At 41.9% G+C, this 21,906-nt stretch overlaps 1 protein-coding gene across 1 annotated transcript in view; it reads right to left on the reverse strand.

The window, feature by feature from the left end:
* Positions 1-21,906, reverse strand: part of TAF15 (TATA-box binding protein associated factor 15) — a 68,660-nt gene that overhangs the window by 23,039 nt on the left and 23,715 nt on the right. Inside the window, exons 5-7 of the mRNA XM_075853022.1 lie at positions 21,178-21,262; positions 20,536-20,747; positions 8,529-8,628 (exon numbers count right to left, since the gene is read on the reverse strand). Coding sequence (XP_075709137.1) covers positions 8,529-8,628; positions 20,536-20,747; positions 21,178-21,262 — 397 coding nt within the window. The remainder of the gene's footprint in view (positions 1-8,528; positions 8,629-20,535; positions 20,748-21,177; positions 21,263-21,906) is intronic.

Genomic DNA, 21,906 nt, shown 5'->3' on the forward strand with positions numbered 1-21,906 from the left:
ACATAAAGAGCAATTTCTCATATTTTTAAGCCTTGTAACTTCAAGAAAAATAAAAATGTTCAAACAACGATGCCAATTTAAAAGGGAAATGTGATCACCATATGCACTCAAAAAGAATTTATAATCAGGGCTGGGTACGGTTTACTACATAAGCGTCCCCCCATAATTTACCACCCAGGCGGCTCCATATAATTAGCTATATACAGAAGAACAATGAGCCATAAAGCCGATTCATATAAGACATATTTTTATTAACATATATCACATATCACAAATATGGTTTAACACATTACATAACAAGACTCTAGTATAAATAGTGGAGCACTTTATCAACCCTTGCAAGATAGTATACACAGGTGTAAGGGCTATATAAATGAATTGCATAAGTTAAATATAAACCCTAAAAACAGGGGGAAATGTGAACTAGTAACTATTTGGGGGGGGGGGGGGTTATAACCATCTGTTTTACAAGCAGATGCATTTAAATTCTGAAAAATGCTATTTTTTTTATAAACTCTCTAAATTTTGCCATTTTCCACCAACAAAGACAGAATATATCGTCCAAATTTCACCAACATCATAAAGCCCAATGTCTCACGAGAAAACAATCACAGAATCGCTTGGATAGCTTTAAGCATTCCGATGTTATTACCACAGAGCCCATTTTTCAAATCTGACATATTTCACTTTGAGCCTTAAGGCCCAAACTAGGCTGCGTCCTTAAGGGGTTAAGGATGCAGCCTAGTTTTGGCCTTAAAGAGGCTCTGTCACCACATTATAAGTGGCCTATATTGTACATGTGATCGGCGCTATAATGTAGGCGACAGCGTTTTTTTATTTAGAAAAACTCATTTTTGACAGTTATGACCTATATTAGCTTTATGCTAATGAGTTTCTTAATGCACAACTGGGCGGTTTACTTTTTGGCCAAGTGGACGTTATACAGAGGAGTGTATGACGCTGACCAATCAGCGTCATACACTTCTCCCCATTCATTTACACAGCACATAGCGATATAGCTATATCGCTATGTAGAGCCACATAAACACACTATAATGTTACTGCAGTGTCCTGACAATGAATATACATTACCTCCAGCCAGGACGTGATGTCTATTCAGAATCCTGACACTTCGCTAATAAAATCAGACACTACAGCACAGCAAGCGTAATCTTGCGAGATTACGCTGTAAACGGTCATTTCAAACGAGATTACGCTTGCTGTGCTGTAGTTTCGGGATTGTATTAGCGAAGTGTCAGGATTCTGAATAGACATCACATCCTGGCTGGATGTATTGTATATTCATGGTCAGGACACTGCAGTAACATTATAGTGTTTTTATTTGGCTGCTCATGTGCTGTGTAAATGAATGGGGAGAAGTGTATGACGCCGATTGGTCAGCGTCACACTCCTCTGTACAACGCCCACTTGGCCAAAACGTAAAACACGCCCATTTGTCTATTAACCCCTTAGTGACCAGCCCATTTTAGGCCCTAATGACCAAGCTATTTTATTCGTTTTTCTATAGTCGCATTCAAAGAGCTATAACGTTTTTATTTTTTCGTCTACATAGCTGTATGAGGACTTGTTTTTTGCGGGATTAGTTGTGCTTTTTAATAGCACCATTTTTGGGTACATATAATTTTTATATTAACTTTTATTAACCTTTTTGGGGAGGGATTATAAAAAAAAAAAAAAGTGAAATTCCGCCATTGTTCTATGCGTTTTTAAATTGACGCCGTTCACTATGCGACGTAAATAACATGTTACCTTTATTCTATGGGTCGGTACGATTACGGCGATACCACATATGTAGAGTTTTTTTTATGTTTTACAACTTTTGCACAATAAGGGCATGACCACACGTGGCGGATTTCCTCCGCAACTGTCCGCATCAATGCCGCACAGAATCTGCGTTGCAGATTCTGCTGCGGATCTGCACAAAATGTGCAGTAAATTGATGCGGACTAGCTGCTGCGGACTGCGGTAAAAGTACTTCCCTTCTCCCTATCAGTGCAGGATAGAGAGAAGGGACAGCACTTTCCCTTGTGAAAGTCAAAGAAATTCATACTTACCGGCCGTTGTCTTGGTGACGCGTCCCTCCTTCGGCATCCAGCCCGACCTCCCTGGATGACGCGGCAGTCCATGTGACCGCTGCAGCCTGTTATTGGCCTATGATTGGCTGCAGCCGTCACTTAGACTGAAACGTCATCCTGGGAGGCCGGACTGGAGACAGAAGCAGGGAGTTCTCGGTAAGTATGAACGTCATTTTTTTTTTACAGATAGCTGTATATTGGGATCGGTAGTCACTGTCCCGGGTGCAGAAACAGTTACTGCCGATCGCTTAACTCTTTCAGCACCCTGGACAGTGACTATTTACTGACGTCTCCTAGCAACGCTCCCGTCATTACGGGAGCCCCATTGACTTCCTCAGTCTGGCTGTAGACCTAGAAATACATAGGTCCAGCCAGAATGAAGAAATGTCAAGTTAAAAAAGCAAGACGCATCCGCAGCACACATAACATGTGCATGACAGCTGCGGACTTCATTGCGGAAATTAGAATCTCCATTGAAGTCAATGGAGAAATTCCGCCATGAGTCCGCCACTGCTCCACAACAGACAGAGCATGCTGCGGACACCAAATTCCGCTCCGCAGCCTATGCTCCGCAGCGGAATTTTACGCATCGTCTAAACGAACACTGCTAAATTAAAGTGGAAGTCAATGGACAAACGGCTCAGCTGCGGATTAACGCTGCGGAGTGTCCGCAGCGGAATTTAAGCGAAATTCCGCCACGTGTGAACCCAGCCTAAAAACACTTTTGAACAAAAATTATTTGCTTTTGCATCGTCGCTTTCTAAGAGCCGTAATTTTTTTATTTTTCCATCAATCTAGTGATTTTTTGGGCTTGTTTTCTGCGGGACAAGACGTAGTTTTGAATGGTACTGTTTTGGGGTACATGGGACTTGATTCATTTTTATTATGAGTTTTTTGGGGGGGCAATGGGAAAAAATTGCAATTTCGCCATGGTTTTTTGCGTTTTTTGTTTACGGTGTTCACTTTGCGGTTTAAATTACATATTAACTTTATTAATGGAGTCATTACGGTCGCGGCGATACCACATGTGTACTTTTTTTTTACACTTTTACTAAATAAAACCACTTTTTATGAAAAAAAAAAAGATTTATTTTTTTACTGTACTTTATTAATAATAATTATTTCACTTTGATGACTTATTTTATTAGTCCCACTAGGGGACTTTACTGTGCGATATTCCGATCGCTGCTATAATGCTCTGGTATACTTCGTATACCAGAGCATTATTGCCTGTCAGTGTAAATCTGACAGGCAATCTGTTAGAACGCGCCGGAGGCACGTCCTAACAGGAATATGTCCAGGGCAGACCTGGGGGCTTTTATCAAGCCCCCGGCTGCCATGACACCCCATCGGAGACCCGCGATTTCATTCGCGGGCCGCCGATGGGTGACAGAGGGAGCTCACTCCCTCTGTAAACAAAGTTAAATGCCGCGGTCGCTATTGACGGCGGCATTTAACGGGTTAAACGGCCGCGATCGAAGTAAACTTCGATCGCGGGCGTTGGAGCAGGAGCTCAGCTGTCAGACAGCAGAGCCCCAGCTCCTGCCTGCACGGGAGACCCGTGCAGGACTTAGACTAGGCTGACGTGAAAAGGCGTCAGCCTAGCCTAAAGCCCATTAGTGACAGACGTAAAAAGGCGTATTAGTGGTCACTAAGGGGTTAAGAAACTCATTAGCATAAAGCGAATATAGGTCATAACTCAGTCAAAAATGATCGTTTTTCTAAATAAAAAAAAACTGCTGTAATGTACATTACAGCGCCGATCACATCATGTACAATATAGGCCACTTATAATGTGGTGACAGAGCCTCTTTAAGGCTCAGAGCCCATTTTTCAAATCTGATATTTCACTTTATGTGGTAATAACTTTGAATCGCTTGGATAGGTTTAAGCATTCGAGATGGTTTTCTTTTGAGACATTGGGCTTTATGTTAGTGGTCAAATTTGGTCAATCTATTCAGTGTTTATTCGTGAAAAATAGCAACATTTAGAGAAAATTTGAAACAAAACAGCATTTTTCTGATTTTAAATGCATCTGCTTGTAAGACAGAGGGTTATACCACCCAAAATAGTTACTAGTTCACATTTCCCATATGTCTACTATATGTTGGCATCATTTTTTGAACACTTGTTTTTCTAGGACATCACAAGGCTTAGAACATAAGCCGCAATTTCTCATATTTTTAATAAAATTTCAAAAGACTCTTTAGGTACCAGTTCAGTTCTGAAGTGGCTTTGAGGGGCCTATATATTAGAAACCCCCATAAAAACACCCCATTTTAGACACTAGACCTCTCAATGTATTCAAAACAGCATTTAGAAACTTAAGTGTTTCATAGAATTTTAAAGCAAAGTAGGTGAAATTTACAAGTTTCCTTTTTTTGTCAGAAAATCCCCTCAAGGAACTTAGAGGGGTATGGTGGGCATTTAGAGCCCACAGGTTTTTTGCTGCATTTTGGGGAATTAGGCTGTGCAAATGAAAAAAAATGAAAAAGAGAATTTTTTCGATAAAAAAGGTACAAATTTTGACAAGGAATAGGAGAAAAAGCAGTCCAAAATTTGTAAAGCAATTTCTCCCGATTACGGCAATACCTCATATGTGGTCAAACTGCTGGTTGGACAAACGGCAGGGCTCAGAAAGGCAGGAGTGTTATTTGGCATGTAAATTTTGCTGGATTGGTTTCTGGGTGCCATGTCACATTTGCAGAGCTTCTGAGGTACCAGTACAGGGGAACCCCCTTAAATGTGACCCCATTTTAGAAACTAGACCCCTTGGGGAACTCATTGTAGTTTTCATGGGGTACATACGACTTTTTTATCGGTTTTTACTCCATTTTTTTAAGAGGCGTGGTGACTAAAAACAGCAATTCTACTATTGTTTATATTTATTTATTTTTATTTACAGCATTCACGTGTGCAATTAATTACATTTACTTTATTCTGCGGGGGCGATCAAATATATGAAATCGCCGTAATCTTAGTTTTTTTTATGTTTTATGGCGTTTGCACAATAAAATACTTTATAAAATTTTTTTACTTTGTGTTCCCATATTCTAAGAGCCATAACTTATTTTTCCATCAAGAAAGCTGTGAGGGCTTTTTTGCGTAACGAACTGTAGTTTCGATCGGTACCATTTTTAGGTACATGTGACTTAGATTTTTATTAAATTTTTTGGGAGGTGAAGTGACTAAAAAAATAATTTGATTTTGGTATCATTTATTATTTTCTTTGTCATTCACCGCATGGGATAAACAACTATATACTTTTGAAGTTCAGGCAGTTACGGATGCGGCAATACCAATTATGTATAGTTTATTTTTAATGAGAAAAGCCTGAAGGGGAAAAAGGGGTATTTTTCCCTTTTTTTTCGTCCCACTAGGGGACTTGAGGGCAGGAGGCCCTGATCGCAATTCTAATACACTGCCATTGTTAGGCCTCCGGATGTCGTAGCACCATCGCTGCCTGCAACAACATCACGGGACGACAATGGTACGTTAACTCCTAAGAAGCCGTGAATGCTATTGAACGCGGCTTCTAAGAAGTTAAATCGGCGGGGACAATGCTGAAGGAGCTTCGGCAACTGCTGTACGTGCCGGGGGGACGGCCGAAATGTTAGATCCTCCCGTGACGTACTATTTTGTCATGTAGTGCAAACCACATCAAGGAGCGGGAAGGGGTTAAGGAGTGTGGCTGTAAGACTCCATGCACACGACAATATTTTTCATTCATCCGTAAATACTGTCTGTAGATACGGATCCGTAGTCATTTAATGTAATCCGTAAATCCGCATATACAGAACGGTGTCTAAATATGGTCCGTAGTGCATCCTTATTTACAAATCCACAACAGGGGTTTCACATAGTAACGCTTTCGTTATTACGGAAGCGCCCATAGACTTATGTGGAGTCAGTGTCGTAATTACGGACAAAAATTTCTACAGGACTGACACCCAACCATAAAAACACGGCGAGCTGTCCGTAGCTACGGATGAAAAATACGGTTGTGTGCCTAACTGACTAGCAGGTGACTCCAGTAGGCACATGCTCATCTCAAAGTGTATACACACATGCAGAAATAAACCACCACACCCAAGCCACATTCACACAGCAGTATTTTGATCAGTATTTACAAGCCAAAACGAAGAGCGAAACAGTCAAAGTATAATGGAAGGAATTGCACCAAGGTTTTGGACCCCCTGGTTTTTTTTGACATTAAAAAGGCAAAATACTGCTGTGAGAAAGTGGACTTAGGGCGTATTTGAAGTTCAAATTTAGAAGCAGTGCAAAATCTTTCCATTATACTTTCTGTGTTAATACTTCAGTATTTGAAACAGAAATGACCATAATATGCTAGTGAGGCCTAAGAGTGGGTGTGCAAAAAAAAAAAAAGAAAGTTTAGGTATTAAGATCCCAGAGAACTTGCATATAAACGAGAACAATTTCTTTAATTCAGCATCCAACTCCAAAAAATTCTGATTGTACAGCAGAACTTTAAACACAGAACTGAATGATACCTCTGAAGCGTGCAGAAGGAACCAATTCGGATTAAAATGGTAGTACCATATTATATTAGCAAAGTGCTGACAAATCCCAGTCGCCAGGTAAACTAGAAAATCATAGGCGGTCAGCAGTGTATGTAGCCTGTAAAGAAGCACCTGAGAGAAATCTTCCCCACACCTGAATAGGAGTTTAAAGGGGTTGAACACTTTAAGAGAACTATCAGCAGTGCATGCTAACATTTTTTTTAGTAAATTTACCATTGGACTTCATTTGCAATTCAGCGCAGTTTTCTGGGGTCATAAGCAATAGTCTTGTTAGGTAAACTCTTCCTAATTGCCGCAGGTCCTGTACATATAACCAAGAATGGAGGAACATGTGACTAGAAAAGTCACTCTGCTTAGTCTAACAGCGCCTGCTCTAGTTTCCAGGATGCAGTGTTACAAGAGAGGATGCAGAGTGATGTTTCTAGTCACATGCTCCTCCTTTCTCGGCCAGATTGTGGACGGGAGCCGCGTTTATTAGGAAGATCTAGCGCAGTCTTAACAGGGCATGACTTATCACCCCAGGAAAAGAGCACTGAACTTCAAATAAAGTCAAATAGTAGGTATACCAAAGACTACAGTTCAGAATGCACTGCTGATTTTTTAAGTTTCCTTATAGTGACTAACCTCTAAGTTTAAGGAAATTAGGTAGATTGGCTTACCGGGCACTTGGACTGTTAGCTGCCCCGTTCCAGGTAGACCTTGGATGACATGATGCCCACTCTGAATCCTACAGCGTATTTCGGAGGTCAGTCTTTAAATGCATGCTTTTGAGACCTTTGATGCGAGTTTCTGGCTTGCATTAAGAAAAATGACCTCTCGTCTCTACAGCAGATGCTGTAGGATTCAGGGTGTCAGTGGGCATCACGTGTCCCAAGGTCAGCCTGGAACGAAGCAGCTGACAATAAAATATAGTACCCAGTAAGCCAATATACCTCACTTAAATTATATTTTCAAATGGGGGTGCTGGGGATTTCGCCAAAGTGCTTTGGTCTCCAAGACTGTCACATGTGCATTACAGCTCCATTGTGATGAAATGGAGATTTCAACGACAGACCTGAAAACCCAAAGATCTCAGAGTAACAACAGAGTGCAGTGTACCCTTTGTTCGAACAAAAAGGCTGGAGTCAGGCTTTTTTTTTATAAAACAAACTTACAGATCTTTGTATCCATAAGAGTACACAAACCATATGCAGTTGATTAAGAGATACATCCTCCAGGGCTATAAAATCAGTAATTTTTATTTATATCTATTTCCATAAGATTTGTGTGGAAGTATGGTAAAAATCTTTATTGGGTATAGTGCCTGGTACCCTGGCACAAGAAAGCCCCAAAACATGAATGCAATTCTGTGCAAACATTTACATAATTAGGAGTTCTGTGCTTGAAATTAAATGTGCTGTCCACTTTGGACAACAAGTTTCCATTACCAGATGTTCACCATTGCCATTGAAAACTCAACTAAGAATTAAATAATAAATTGGTCAATGGTCAGCCAAATATTGCAGAATCTTGTTCTCCAGAGTGACTATATGTAGTAGACCTCCATTTGAGGTAATAGGAGGGACTTCAATCCACTTGAACTTTGCTATTGTTTTATCAACGTGGTCATGAAAAATAAAAAAAAAACTCAAACCCACCTATACGCTGAATTTCAAATTTAGAAAATATTTTTACTTAAGGACAATAAAATACATGAATTTTCCCATGTGCGTACAAAAGAAATTGTAAATTTAGAAGAGTTTTATTCCATAAAACCATGGTGTTTACTTAATCTTTCACATTTCCGGTGTTTTTAGAAACAGGACATGAACACAAGTTATATTAAAAGGATTGTGCATTTATTAATGAGAGAACAAACTGCATAGGGCAAAATAAGATTTGTACTAACCTCGTCCCACCAGGTCTATCCGAGTCATAGCCACCACGGCCTCTGCCACCACCGAAACTTTGGGACCCACCATACCTGCCTGAATCTCGACGGTCATCATCTGTATATAAACATATATAATTAACACAAAAAAAAACATTCAATTCTTATGAATCTAAAGTTTTACATTTGTTCGACTAGAACTCCATTACCACGTGATTTCCAGTTGAACTGTACTACACACAGATTAGCAACAAACATGCTGATCGCCTCCAACCAACAAGTCAATGCATTTTGGTAATGCAGGTAAGCCAAGACAATTGATAGTCGTAGGGGATTCTATAATCAGGAAGACGGATAGAATAATTTGTCGCCAAGACCACCTCAACCGAATGGTTTGCTGTCTTCCTGGTGCCAGGGCTCGGCATGTGGTGGAACGGGTGGACAAATTGCTGGGAGGGGCTGGTGATGATCCAGCTGTTGTGGTCCATGTCGGTACCAACGACAGAATAAATGGTAGGTGGAGGAGCCTTAAGAATAATTTTAAAGAACTAGGCTACAAGCTGAAGGGAAGGACCTCCAAAGTAGTATTCTCAGGAATACTGCCTGTGCCATGCGCATCACAGGAAAGACAGCGGGAGCTCAGGGAGTTAAATGCATGGCTGAAGTCTTGGTGTAGAGGAGAAGGATTTGGGTTCCTAGAGCACTGGGCTGACTTTTCATTGGGGTACAAACTGTATTCTGCAGATGATTTGCACCTAAATGGAAGGGGGTCCGCTGTGCTGGGGGAGAGAATTCTAGCTGGGGTGGCGGAGTATTTAAACTAGGGCTGAGGAGGGAGGTCAATGTAGAAAAAAAAGGGGTAGCCAGGTTAGAGAGGGGTCAGACTATATTGGTGGGGGGGAGAAACAGAATGTGGGGAGGGGACTAGACAAGATAAGGAGATCCTTTCGTTACAAAACAGTGTAAATAAAAAGGCCCAAATAATGTCAAATCACATTTCTGATAATAAAAGTGAAAAACTGACAGGCAAGTTAAAGTGTATGTTCACAAATGCCAGAAGTCTAGCAAGCAAAATGGGGGAGCTGGAGGCCTTGATACTGGAAGAAAATATAGATATAGTTGGTGTTGCTGAAACATGGCTGGACTCTTCACATGACTGGGCTGTAAATCTACAGGGTTTTACACTTTTTCGGAAAGACAGGACAAATAGGAAAGGTGGTGGTGTATGTCTGTATGTGAGAAGTGATATGAAGGAGAGTGTGAAAGAGACAATAGTGGGTGAATACTGTGAGGAGGTTGAAACCTTGTGGGTGGAACTAGAAAGGGAGGTAAACACTGAAAAAATTACTTTAGGTGTAATCTATAGACACCCCAATATAACTGAGGAGATGGAGGGTCAGCTATATAAACAGATGGAGCGGGCTGCACAGGCGGGTACTGTAGTGATAATGGGAGATTTTAATTATCGGGATATTAATTGGTGTCATGGTTCGGCTTCAACTGCAAAGGGGAGACATTTCCTCAACCTGTTGCAGGAAAATTTTATGGGCCAGTTTGTGGAAGACCCGACTAGAGGTGAAGCTCTGTTGGATCTGGTCATTTCTAATAATGCAGATCTTGTTGGGAATGTCAATGTTCGTGAAAACCTCGGTAACAGTGATCATAATATAGTTACATTTTACCTATACTGTAAAAAACAAACGCAGGCTGGGAGGGCAAAAACATTTAATTTTAAGAAAGCCAATTTCCCCAGGATGAGGGCTGCAATTCAGGATATAGACTGGGAAGAACTAATGTCAAATAATGGAACAAATGATAAATGGGAGATTTTCAAATCTACTTTGAGTTATTATAGTGCAAAATTTATTCCTATAGGTAACAAGTATAAACGACTAAAATTAAATCCCACATGGCTTACACCTTCTGTGAAAGGGGCAATACATGACAAAAAAAGGGCATTTAAAAAATACAAATGTGAGGATACAGCTGTAGCCTTTGTAAAATATAAAGAGCTTAATAAAATCTGTAAAAATGTAAGAAAATTAGCAAAAATACAAAATGAAAGGCAGGTGGCCAAGGATAGTAAAACAAATCCCAAAAAATTCTTCAAGTATATAAATGCTAAAAAGCCAAGGTCTGAACATGTAGGACCCCTAGATAATGGTAATGGGGAGTTGATCACAGGGGATCAAGAGAAGGCAGAGTTACTAAATGGGTTCTTTAGCTCTGTATATACAACTGAAGAAGGAGCAGCTGATGTAGCTGGTGCCAGTGCTGTTAATATATCAGTTGATATACTGAATTGGATAAATGTAGATATGGTCCAAGCTAAATAAAAATAAAATAAATGTACACAAGGCCCCGGGACCAGAGGGGTTACACACTAGAATTCTTAAAGAGCTTAGTTCAGTTATTTCTGTCCCCCTTTTCATAATATTCAGAGAATCTCTAGTGACTGGTATAGTGCCAAGGGACTGGCGCAGGGCAAATGTGGTGCCGATTTTCAAAAAGGGCTCTAGGTCTTCCCCGGGTAATTATAGACCAGTAAGCTTAACATCCATCGTGGGGAAAATGTTTGAGGGGCTATTGAGGGACTATATACAGGATTATGTGACAATAAATAGCATTATAAGTGACAGCCAGCATGGTTTTACTAAGGACAGAAGTTGTCAAACTAACCTAATCTGTTTTTATGAAGAGGTGAGCAGAAGTCTAGACAGAGGGGCCACTGTGGATTTAGTGTTTTTGGACTTTGCAAAGGCATTTGACACTGTCCCCATAGACGCCTAATGGGTAAATTAAGGACTATAGGTTTAGAAAATATAGTTTGTAATTGGATTGAGAATTGGCTCAAGGACCGTATCCAGAGGGTTGTGGTCAATGATTCCTACTCTGAATGGTCCCCAGTTATAAGTGGTGTACCCCAGGGTTCAGTGCTGGGACCACTATTATTCAACTTCTTTATTAATGATATAGAGGATGGGATTACTAGCACTATTTCTATTTTTGCAGATGACACCAAGCTATGTAATATAGTTCAGTCTATGGAAGATGTTCATGAATTGCAGGCAGATTTAAACAAACTAAGTGTTTGGGCGTCCACTTGGCAGATGAAGTTTAATGTAGATAAATGTAAAGTTATGCATCTGGGTACCAACAACCTGCATGCATCATATGTCCTAGGGGGAGCTACACTGGCGGATTCACTTGTTGAGAAGGATCTGGGTGTTCTTGTAAATCAAACTCAATAACAGCATGCAGTGTCAATCAGCTGCTTCAAAGGCCAGCAGGATATTGTCGTGTATTAAAAGAGGCATGGACTCACGGGACAGGGATGTAATATTGCCACTTTACAAAGCATTAGTGAGGCCTCATCTAAAATATGCAGTTCAGTTCTGGGCTCCAGTTCATAGAAAGGATGCCCTGGAGTTGGAAAAAATACAAAGAAGAGCACCGAAACGAATTAGTGGCATGGAGAATTTAAGTTATGAGGAAAGATTGAAAGAATTAAACCTATTTAGCCTTGAAAAAAAGACGACTAAGGGGGGACATGATTAACTTATATAAATATATTAATGGCACATACAAAAAATAATGGTGAAATCCTGTTCCTTGTAAAACCTCCTCAAAAAACAAGGGGGCACTCCCTCCGTCTGGAGAAAAAAAGGTTCAAGCTGCAGAGGCGACAAGGCTTCTTTACCGTGAGAACTGTGAATCTATGGAATAGCCTACCGCAGGAGCTGGTCACAGCAGGGACAGTAGATGGCTTTAAAAAAAGGGTTAGATAATTTCCTAGAACAAAAAAATATTAGCTCCTATGTAGAAATTTTTCCTTCCCTTTTCCCTTCCCTTGGTTGAACTTGATGGACATGTGTCTTTTTTCAGCCGTACTAACTATGTAATGTAAAACAAATTTGCTTGTTCTCCCGAATTCCCATAATTTGCTTACAGAGTCTGTCACCAGATTTTGCAACCCCTATCTGCTATTGCAGCAGATAGGCGCTGCAATGTAGATTACAGTAACATTTTTATTTTTAAAAAACGAGCATTTTTGGCCAAGTTATGACCATTTTTGTAGTTATGCAAATGAGGCTTGCAAAAGTCCAAGTGGGTGTGTTTAAAAGTAAAAGTCCAAGTGGGCGTGTATTATGTGCGTACATCGGGGCGTTTTTAATACTTTTACTAGCTGGGCGCTCTGAAGAGAAGTAACATCCTCTTCTCTTCAGAACGCCCAGCTTCTGGCAGTGCAGATCTGTGACGTCACTCACAGGTCCTGCATCGTGACGGCCACATCGGCACCAGAGGCTACAGTTGATTCTGCAGCAGCATCAGCGTTTGCAGGTAAGATCGACTTACCTGCAAACGCTGATGCTGCTGCAGAATCAACTGTAGCCTCTGGTGCCGATGTGGCCGTCACGATGCAGGACCTGTGAGTGACGTCACAGATCTGCACTGCCAGAAGCTGGGCGTTCTGAAGAGAAGAGGATGTTACTTCTCTTCAGAGCGCCCAGCTAGTAAAAGTATTAAAAACGCCCCGATGTACGCACATAATACACGCCCACTTGGACTTTTACTTTTAAACACACCCACTTGGACTTTTGCAAGCCTCATTTGCATAACTACAAAAATGGTCATAACTTGGCCAAAAATGGTCGTTTTTTAAAAATAAAAACGTTACTGTAATCTACATTGCAGCGCCTATCTGCTGCAATAGCAGATAGGGGTTGCAAAATCTGGTGACAGAGCCTCTTTAAAGAGACTCACCAGATTATAAGTGCCCTATCTCCTACATAATCGGATCGGCGCTGTAATGTAGATAACAGCAGTGGTTTTTGTTCTGAAAAACGATAATTTTTGAGAAAGTTGAGCTAGTTTAGATTTATGCTAATGACTCTCAATGGACAACTGGGCGTGTTACTTTTTACCAACTGGGTGTTGTACAGAGGAGTGTATGACGCTGACCAATCAGTGACTAATCAGTGTCCTGCACTTCTCATTGTTCCAGCCCAGCATGATCCACAGCACAGTGTGATTGTGCAGTGAAAGTAGTAAACACGCCCAGTTGCTAAAAACACAATACACGCCCAGTTGTCCATTAGAAAGGCTAATTTGCATAAATATAAAATTGCTAATAACTTAGTTTTTAAAAAAACAAAAAAAAGTTACTCTTATCTACATTGCAGCGCCGATCACATGCAATAGGAGATAGGGATTTGATAATCTGGTGACAGCCTCTTTAAGATTTGACAGTATTACGAAAAAGTGTGGGCAGTGGAAACAAATTCCTATAAACATATTGGCTGCACAGGGATGTAACAAAGTAGAGAATCTGTCAAACAGGATTTGTTGAGAACTTCCTGTAAAATCCTTTTCTTGTCATGTCCATTGAGGAACAGACTGAGTATTCGCTGTTGCAACTAGGCAGTTAGACTAAGTGTTGTCCCCTCCTAGAGGATAAACCCCTCCTATTAATTCAGACTGTACAGAATCAATAGAAGCAGAGCAAAAGTTAGGGTATGTGCACACACTAATTACGTCCGTAATTGACGGACGTATTTCGGCCGCAAGTAGTGGACCGAACACAGTGCAGGGAGCCGGGCTCCTAGCATCATACTTATGTATGATGCTAGGAGTCCCTGCCTCTCCGTGGAACTACTGTCCCGTACTGAAAACATGATTACAGTACGGGACAGTTGTCCTGCAGAGAGGCAGGGACTCCTAGCATCGTATATAACTATGATGCTAGGAGCCCGGCTCCCTGCACTGTGTTCGGTCCGGGACTTGCGGCCGAAATACGTCCGTCATTTACGGACGTAATTAGTGTGTGCACATACCCTTAAGGGAAAACAAAAACACCCCCGCCATATAATAGTACCCAACCGCCCAAGTAGAATGGGCTGTAAACCGGAACAGGAGGATCGTGGCTCCCTTCCCTCGTGAATGGTAGGAGCTGGGAAATTATATGGGTGGTGCGGGGGGGAAATGCATGAGCAACCCCTTGCAAGAAAGAGCAAACATCAGTTTTGAACAAGTGGCCTGTTGAAGCGTATGTACAGCACAGACACCTGCCCTTTAAAAGTACTTAGTGAAAATCTGCAAAACAATCCAACCTAGAGGAACAGAATCCCGTACAGAAAAATAGCCTAAGTGAGGAAGATTCATATCACCACATCATCCAAGTGGTAAACGTGGGTCAAAGGCGGCTTCCGAGCCTTTAACACGCTGTAGATCACACTCAGACAAGCCCTGTGCTCCCAGAACCGTGGACTCAAAAGCTACACCATTAAGGCTCGGTTCACGTTGGGGTCCCGTTCGAGCTTTCCGTCAGAACAGGACCCTGAACAGAAACTGACACGAACAGAAACCAGGGGTTTCGGTCACCATTGGATTTCAATGGTGACAAATCCGGTGCCCATGGTTTCCATTTGTCTGTTGTGCACCCACGCTATTGCTTCCAGAAAAACTACGGATCCAGTGCACAACAGACAAACGGAAACCATGGGCACCGGATCCGTCACCATTGAAATAAATGGTGATGGAAACCTCTGTTCAGGGTCCCGTTCTGACGGAAAGCGCCGACAGAACGGGACCCCAACGAAGATGTGAACAGAGCCTAAGAGTAGCGACTAAATTCAGGTGGAAGGAAGGTTCCCGAGAGGGCAGATTAAGCCAGAGGGGCAATGACCAGAAAAAGTAGGCCAGCAGAGCCACCACATCGGTGTACCAAAGACACAGCCACGAGGAGGGGGAAGAACCCCCTTCTACCTTGATCCTCCTGAGAAGCTTGGGTAGAAGAGGAAATTGGGGGGGGGGGGGGCCGAGAAAGAAATCCAGTTGAATGGCTCCCACGGAGACACCAGATAGACTGCACAATCGTGAGCCGGGTACCTTCCAGTCAAACCTGGATGCCATTAAGTCCACGTCCGGCATGCGCCACCTTGAGATATCTGGTAAAACAAAACACACGACCCAACTATTGGACCCTGGGATTGTGCACTGCCAAGAGAACAGAAACGTGGAGCTCCAAATACTCCAGAATCTTTGCTGTCTCATCCATTGCTGCTGAATTCAGTTTACCACCATGGTGATTCACATAGGCTACGGCCGTGACATTGTCCATCTGGACTCGGACAGAAGAAATCACCAAAAGAGGAAGACAGGAGGCTGATGGGAAGACAGGAGGCTGATGGGAAGACAGGAGGCTGATGGGAAGACAGGAGGCTGATGGGAAGACAGGAGGCTGATGGGAAGACAGGAGGCTGATGGGAAGACAGGAAGCTGATGGGAAGACAGGATTCCTGGTTGAGACAACAAATCTTGTGCCATGAGGTTCTGGAATGCAAATCCCCAACCCAGGAGGCTCTTATTCGTAGATAGGACGTGGCAAGTGGAATGGGAGAAAGCAGCAGCCCCAGGGGATGGCTGGAGATTACACCAACTGAGGGACAGACGTATAGTCCTAGATCTCTGGATTCCTTGGACCGACAAATCATACTCTGTTTTACTGGGAAAGGATTGCTCCTTGCCTAGTTTCACATTTGTCTGCTTCAAACGGAATGGCCTCAAAGTCACCATGGTGCCCAGCACTCTTCTGCAGTCTATAAACACTGTTGGAAGACAGACAGCTTCTCTGGAGAAAGACACCCGAGCAGAGTGGGTATGATGTGCGACCCAAGAAGGTAATACTCTAAACATTCAGTCCTGCCTGACCTCGTCAATCATCCAACCGAGTGATCTTTAGACTGGCTATGTTGTCCTCCCTGGAAACATATTTAATCAAAAGGTCATGCACGCAGGGGACAACTGAAACGCCCAGGGAGCAAAAGAAGCCCCTCACCACTAAGATTTGTGTAAACCTATGGGGCCGTTGACAGGCCGAATGGGAGCACCACAAACTGATAGCAGTGAACAGAAGAGCACAGGTAGCTTTGATGGGATGGGCAAACTGAGAAGTGATCAAACGCATCCTTTATTTCTACAGCGAGAAAATCCCCAATCCACAGAGGCGACGACAAAGCAGATAATCCATGCATAAATGAAAGGCCTTGAGACCTTGATGTAGGCACTCAAACATTTGAGGTCCAGTATGGGATGCACCAACCCATCCTTTTTGGAAACAGATTGGAGTGCATTGCCTGAAAAATTAAAAAGGCGATTGAGTAGGCATGGACTGAAAGTGTCAGAGGGTAGGACTTACAAACTATCCTGAGGCTACTTCCCGTGCAGTCAGATGTGGGAGATCCAGACATCCTTGTAGCGCAAAAGCCTCACACCCAAGTCTCGAGAGGAGGCATACCTTAACGCCTTCAAGACAGAGCCTGTTTCGGCCTTGAGGACGAAGCAGATTTTTTTTTTCAAATCCAACGTGTCACGTTATGCTGTAATAACTTTGGAATGCTTTTACCTATCCAAGAGATTGAGATTGCTTTCTTGTGACATATTGTACTATGTAATTTGGTCGATAAATTCAGTATGTTTTGTGAAAAACACCAAAATTGAGAAAATTTGCATTTTTCTATTTAAATGCATCTGCTTATAAAACAGATACTATTTTGTGTGGTATTACTAAGGCCTCATGCAGACATCCTTCACCGTTTTCACATCCGGATCAGTGTGTTCGTTGTGACAATCGTGTAGTTTCTGTTGTCACTCCGCGTCTGATTTTAACCGATCGTTTAAAACGGAACAATCTTGTGTGTTGAATGCAGGGATCTTTGGCACACCCTGCCGCTGTTTGGCAACGGCTACATGAAAAACAGATGGCACACTGATGCCTTCCGTGTGCCGTCTGTTTTGACGGACCCATAGGCTTCAATGGGTGAGACGGACACTCGACGGACAGAAGTAGGACATGCTCTACTTTTGACGGAACGGATGCATGGAACCGTTAAAACAAAACAAAAAACTGCATGGCCCCATAGAAATGAATGAGTCAGTGTGCCATCAGTAAAAAATCAAAACAAAAAAAAAAAAAAAACACCGGATAGCACACTGAAGAAAATAACTGAAGTGTGCATGAGGCCTTACTAGTTAACATTTCCCATATGTCGTCTACTATGTTTGCATCGTTTGTTTTTTTTTCACTTATTTTTCTAGGATGTAACAAGGCTTAGTCTAGGGTCTATAGTTAGCATCTTGATCAAGCATGTCTATTGCTATATTCATTGGAGTCGTAAAATATCTACGTTTCTTCAGAAAAAAAGTAGATTTGCATTTTCAATTTTTACAAGGAAAAATAAAAAGGCACCCCAAAATTTGTAAAGCTATTTCCCCCGATTACAGCAATACCCCATATGTTGTAATAAACTGCTGTTGACACAGCAAGGCTTAGAAGGGAAGGAGTGCTATTTGGAGGAGATCAAATTTAGCTGGAATGTTTTTCTGGTGTCGTCGCGTTTGCAAAGCCCCTGTGGGACAAAAACCGTGGAAACCCCCCAAAAATACCCCTTAAGGAATCTGTCTAGGGGTATAGTGAGCATTTAGACCCCCACAGGTCTTTTGCATAATTAGAATTAGGCTGTGAAAAATGAAGCCATATTTTTTCCATTAAAATGTTTAATTTTTAAAGGATAAAAGGAGGAAAGAGCACCCAAACGTTTGTAAAGCAATTTCTCCCGAGCTATACCCCATATGGTTTATCCATTATAAATAAATTAACCCTTTTAGGACTGAACCTTTTTTTACTTTAATTTTTGCTTTTCCCTCCCCGCTTTCCAAGTGCCATAACTTTCTCTTTTTCCATCAGTAGTGGTGTGAGGGCTTATTTTTAGCGTGAAGAGCTATACTTTTAACGGTTTGAATATTTTCCTATAATAAAAGAATTACAGGAAAACAAAGCATGTTTTGTTTTTATAACTTAGAATTTTTACACTTTTATAAAACAGGGGAATCAAACCTCTGATCAGTGCAAGAATACATTACACTACCTACTTAACATTAAGTATTCCGACAGTTTGACACGGATGTCATAGGATGGTTGCCAAGCCCTGGCCTCCGGTTGTCCTGCCAACCATCGGCAGCCCCCGAAAATCGCATTGTGGTGGCTGCTGGTGTGTTACAAACCCCATTAATGCGGCGATTGCAATCGATCGACGCATCTAAGAAGTTTGCCGGAATCAGCGGCGACAGGCTGCTGTTCAGCAACAGGGCAGACACTCTGCAGTTAAGTGCCGTGCGACGGTTAACCATTAAAAATCCATACGTAACTGCACGTCAAGGTGCGCAAAGTTACATCTCACCTTGACGTGCAGCCAAGTCAAGGTGCGCGAAGCGGTTAATGCCAATAAAGCCTTAACTGCTCTGGGTTTTGCACTGGAGGACAAGGGCGCAAAGAAGGACTTGTTTAAGACTTCTTGTCAGGATGCTTCTATTCCTTGGAAAAATTATCCAAACACCAAGTGAGAGGTAAGACTAAGGGTATGTTCACACGCTTAACAAAAAAATGTCTGAAAACACGGAGCAGTTTTCAAAGGGAAAACGGCTCCTGATTCAGACGTTTAAAGGAACAGTGTCACAATTTTTTTTTTTTTTAATATGTTAAAGATGTTAGTGCTTTATTAAAAACGTTTATATTTGTGTGTTTGTGTTTTACTTTCTTATTTTTACACTTTTTCTTCCCTATGGGGGCTGCCATTTTTTGTTCCATTTCTGTATGTGTCGATTAACGACACATACAGACATGGAATACGGCAGCCACAGTCCCATAGGGACTGCGAACGGGTCCCGTCCCATCCACTTCTGTGTACGCCGTCTGTGTGGGAACTGCGCATGCGCCGCTCCCACACAGTCCAATTTGAAATTGGCGCCGTCCGGTGCCATTTTCCTGTGGACCGGAAGTCGCGGCCGGACAGTAAGATTACTACTTCCGGTCGCGGCTTCCGGACTTGTGCACTTGGACCAGCGGCAGCAGACGGAGCGGATGGGCCGGAGGGAGCCGCGGCAGTAGGTACGAGATTTCAATGTATGTTCGTGTTTGTGTACGTTTACTACTGTATGTAAACCTACTACACTGTGTTAGCTCAAAAAATGGCGACACAGTGTAGGAGGTTAGACCGTTCAAACCCCTCGTTTATCCCGGCACTAGCCAGGATAAAGGAGGGGGGGATGCTGAGAGCTCACTAGAGCGAGTGCTTTTTACCCAATTTTGTAATGCTGCAATTTTGGGAATAGCTCCATCTAGTGACCAGCAATGGGAAATATTATAAATTAGAATCTAATTTATAATATTTCCTGACTCGTGAAAAAAATAAAAAAAATGTGAACAATGTTTAATCACCTACACACTAAATGTTTAATTAAAAAAAACAAAAACATGTTTTTCTGGCAACACATTCCCTTTAAGCCACTCGCGTTTTTGGAGCAGTTTTTCTATAGAGTCAATGAAAAAGTGCTCCAAAAACGGCCGATCTAAACAGAATGCCGTTTTTCCCATTGAAGTCAATAGGCAGATCTTTGGAGGCGTTCTGCTACCGACTTTTCGGCCCCAAAAAAAGCCGTGTGAACATACCCCTGGGAGTTAGTTTTGGTCTGCACAAGGTTGTCTTTAGGAGGGGCCAAAGCGTTTATTCTTAGTGTCACACCTAGTGGCTACAGCATTTACCCATGTTGTGTGTCAATGAGACGAATGAGAAATTATATTTTATTGCACACTTGTTATTGCACGTGTGGTTTACTGGAATGGTCTCCATTAAGAGGCTGATAACTGGTACAGGCCCAATACTTGTTGCACTAATGTCTAAGTTCACTTTCACACAGCATATTTTTTAATCATTGTTTTTAAGCCAAAACCAAAAGTGCAACTGAAAAAGCATAATTGAAAGATTTGTACCTCTGACATGTTTTTTTTTTTTTAAATATACATGCAAGATCTGCAGTGTGTGAACAAGGCCTTAGGATCCACTTGTGGCTTCATTACCTAAACTGATTGCAGCAGCACTGGAAATGGAGTTGGGGGAATTAAAGGATGAGGAGGATTTGTTGAGGGTTGAGATATATATATATTAAAATTTAGAAATAACTACTTCACCTTGGGAGGAATGGCTGAATCCCTCTTTCCGGGAGGAGTAGGACTCAGTCTGTCCACCAAATCCTGACGATTCATAGGATGCTGGATTCTGCTGTTGCCCATAGCCCGACCTTGGCTTTTGCCCATAGTCTTGCTGATCATATGCATCTTGAGGCTGCTGATAAGACTGTCTGGTGTTGGTAGACTGGTTTTCGTGTGATGAACCTCTGCTGCTGTATTTGGAAATTTACATTTTTAAAAGCAAACCTAAGCAAGTATGGATTACTTGCAAAATAAATAGTTTCGTAGGGAATATTATTTTTTAGCGCAACGTTTATCTTCATGTTAAATTCCCATACCACAAATGGATAAGAAAATTTCAATGTCTATATGAATGAAAGCCGAATACAGCGTTCCGCTGTTTGTCACTCAGACAGTGAATTTAGCGGCAGTGCACGCTCGACCGCAGCTCCATTCAAGCTCCTTACTGCAGAAGGTGGTGAGGTGGTTTTGGGTGTTTAGAAACATGGTTCACAATCTGTGGGGCAAGGGGGTGGGGTTGCCAGAGGTAGGGCACCCAGCTATCAGAAAATCACATGGATAGGTGATCATTTTTGATATCTGATCAACGCAAATCACAAAAAGTTTACTTTGAAATCTTACCTTCCTATTGACGATTCAGAACTCTGTCCGTAACTACCATAAGACTGCTGACTTTCATAGGGTGCCTGAGAAGACTGGCCATAACCTAAAAACGTCCAAATTATTATTATAAACGGCAGGCATTCTTCGATTACATATAGATACAAACATACCAGAACACCTATACACAAATTATTAAATATGCATAGAATCGGTCCTAAAACCAAGATGATGCGTGAAAATACACATTAATATGGAGCCGCTTCTATGAAGAATAGTTTATACGCATGCACGTAAGTGTTAAATACTTTTTTGCAGACTAAGGCCTTATTCACAAGAACATGTGCGTTTTGAGAGCACAAAAAAAAGCTGTGTTTTGCGCGCGTCGCAGTTCCGTGCGTCAGTGAATGGTGCATGGCTGCGTGATTTTCACACATATGCCATCTTTACCACACTCGGTTTTGCTGTTAAAGAGGCTCTGTCACCAGATTTTGCAACTCCTATCTGCTATTGCAGCAGATCGGCGCTGCAATGTAGATTACAGTAACGTTTTTATTTTTAAAAAACGAGCATTTTTGGCCAAGTTATGACCATTTTCGTATTTATGCAAATGAGGCTTGCAAAAGTACAACTGGGCGTGTTGAAAAGTAAAAGTACAACTGGGCGTGTATTATGTGCGTACATCGGGGCGTGTTTACTACTTTTACTAGCTGGGCGTTCTGATAAGTATCATCCACTTCCCTTCAGAAC

This window comes from Rhinoderma darwinii, chromosome 2 (assembly GCF_050947455.1).
Source record: "Rhinoderma darwinii isolate aRhiDar2 chromosome 2, aRhiDar2.hap1, whole genome shotgun sequence".
Lineage (NCBI taxonomy): Eukaryota > Metazoa > Chordata > Amphibia > Anura > Rhinodermatidae > Rhinoderma > Rhinoderma darwinii.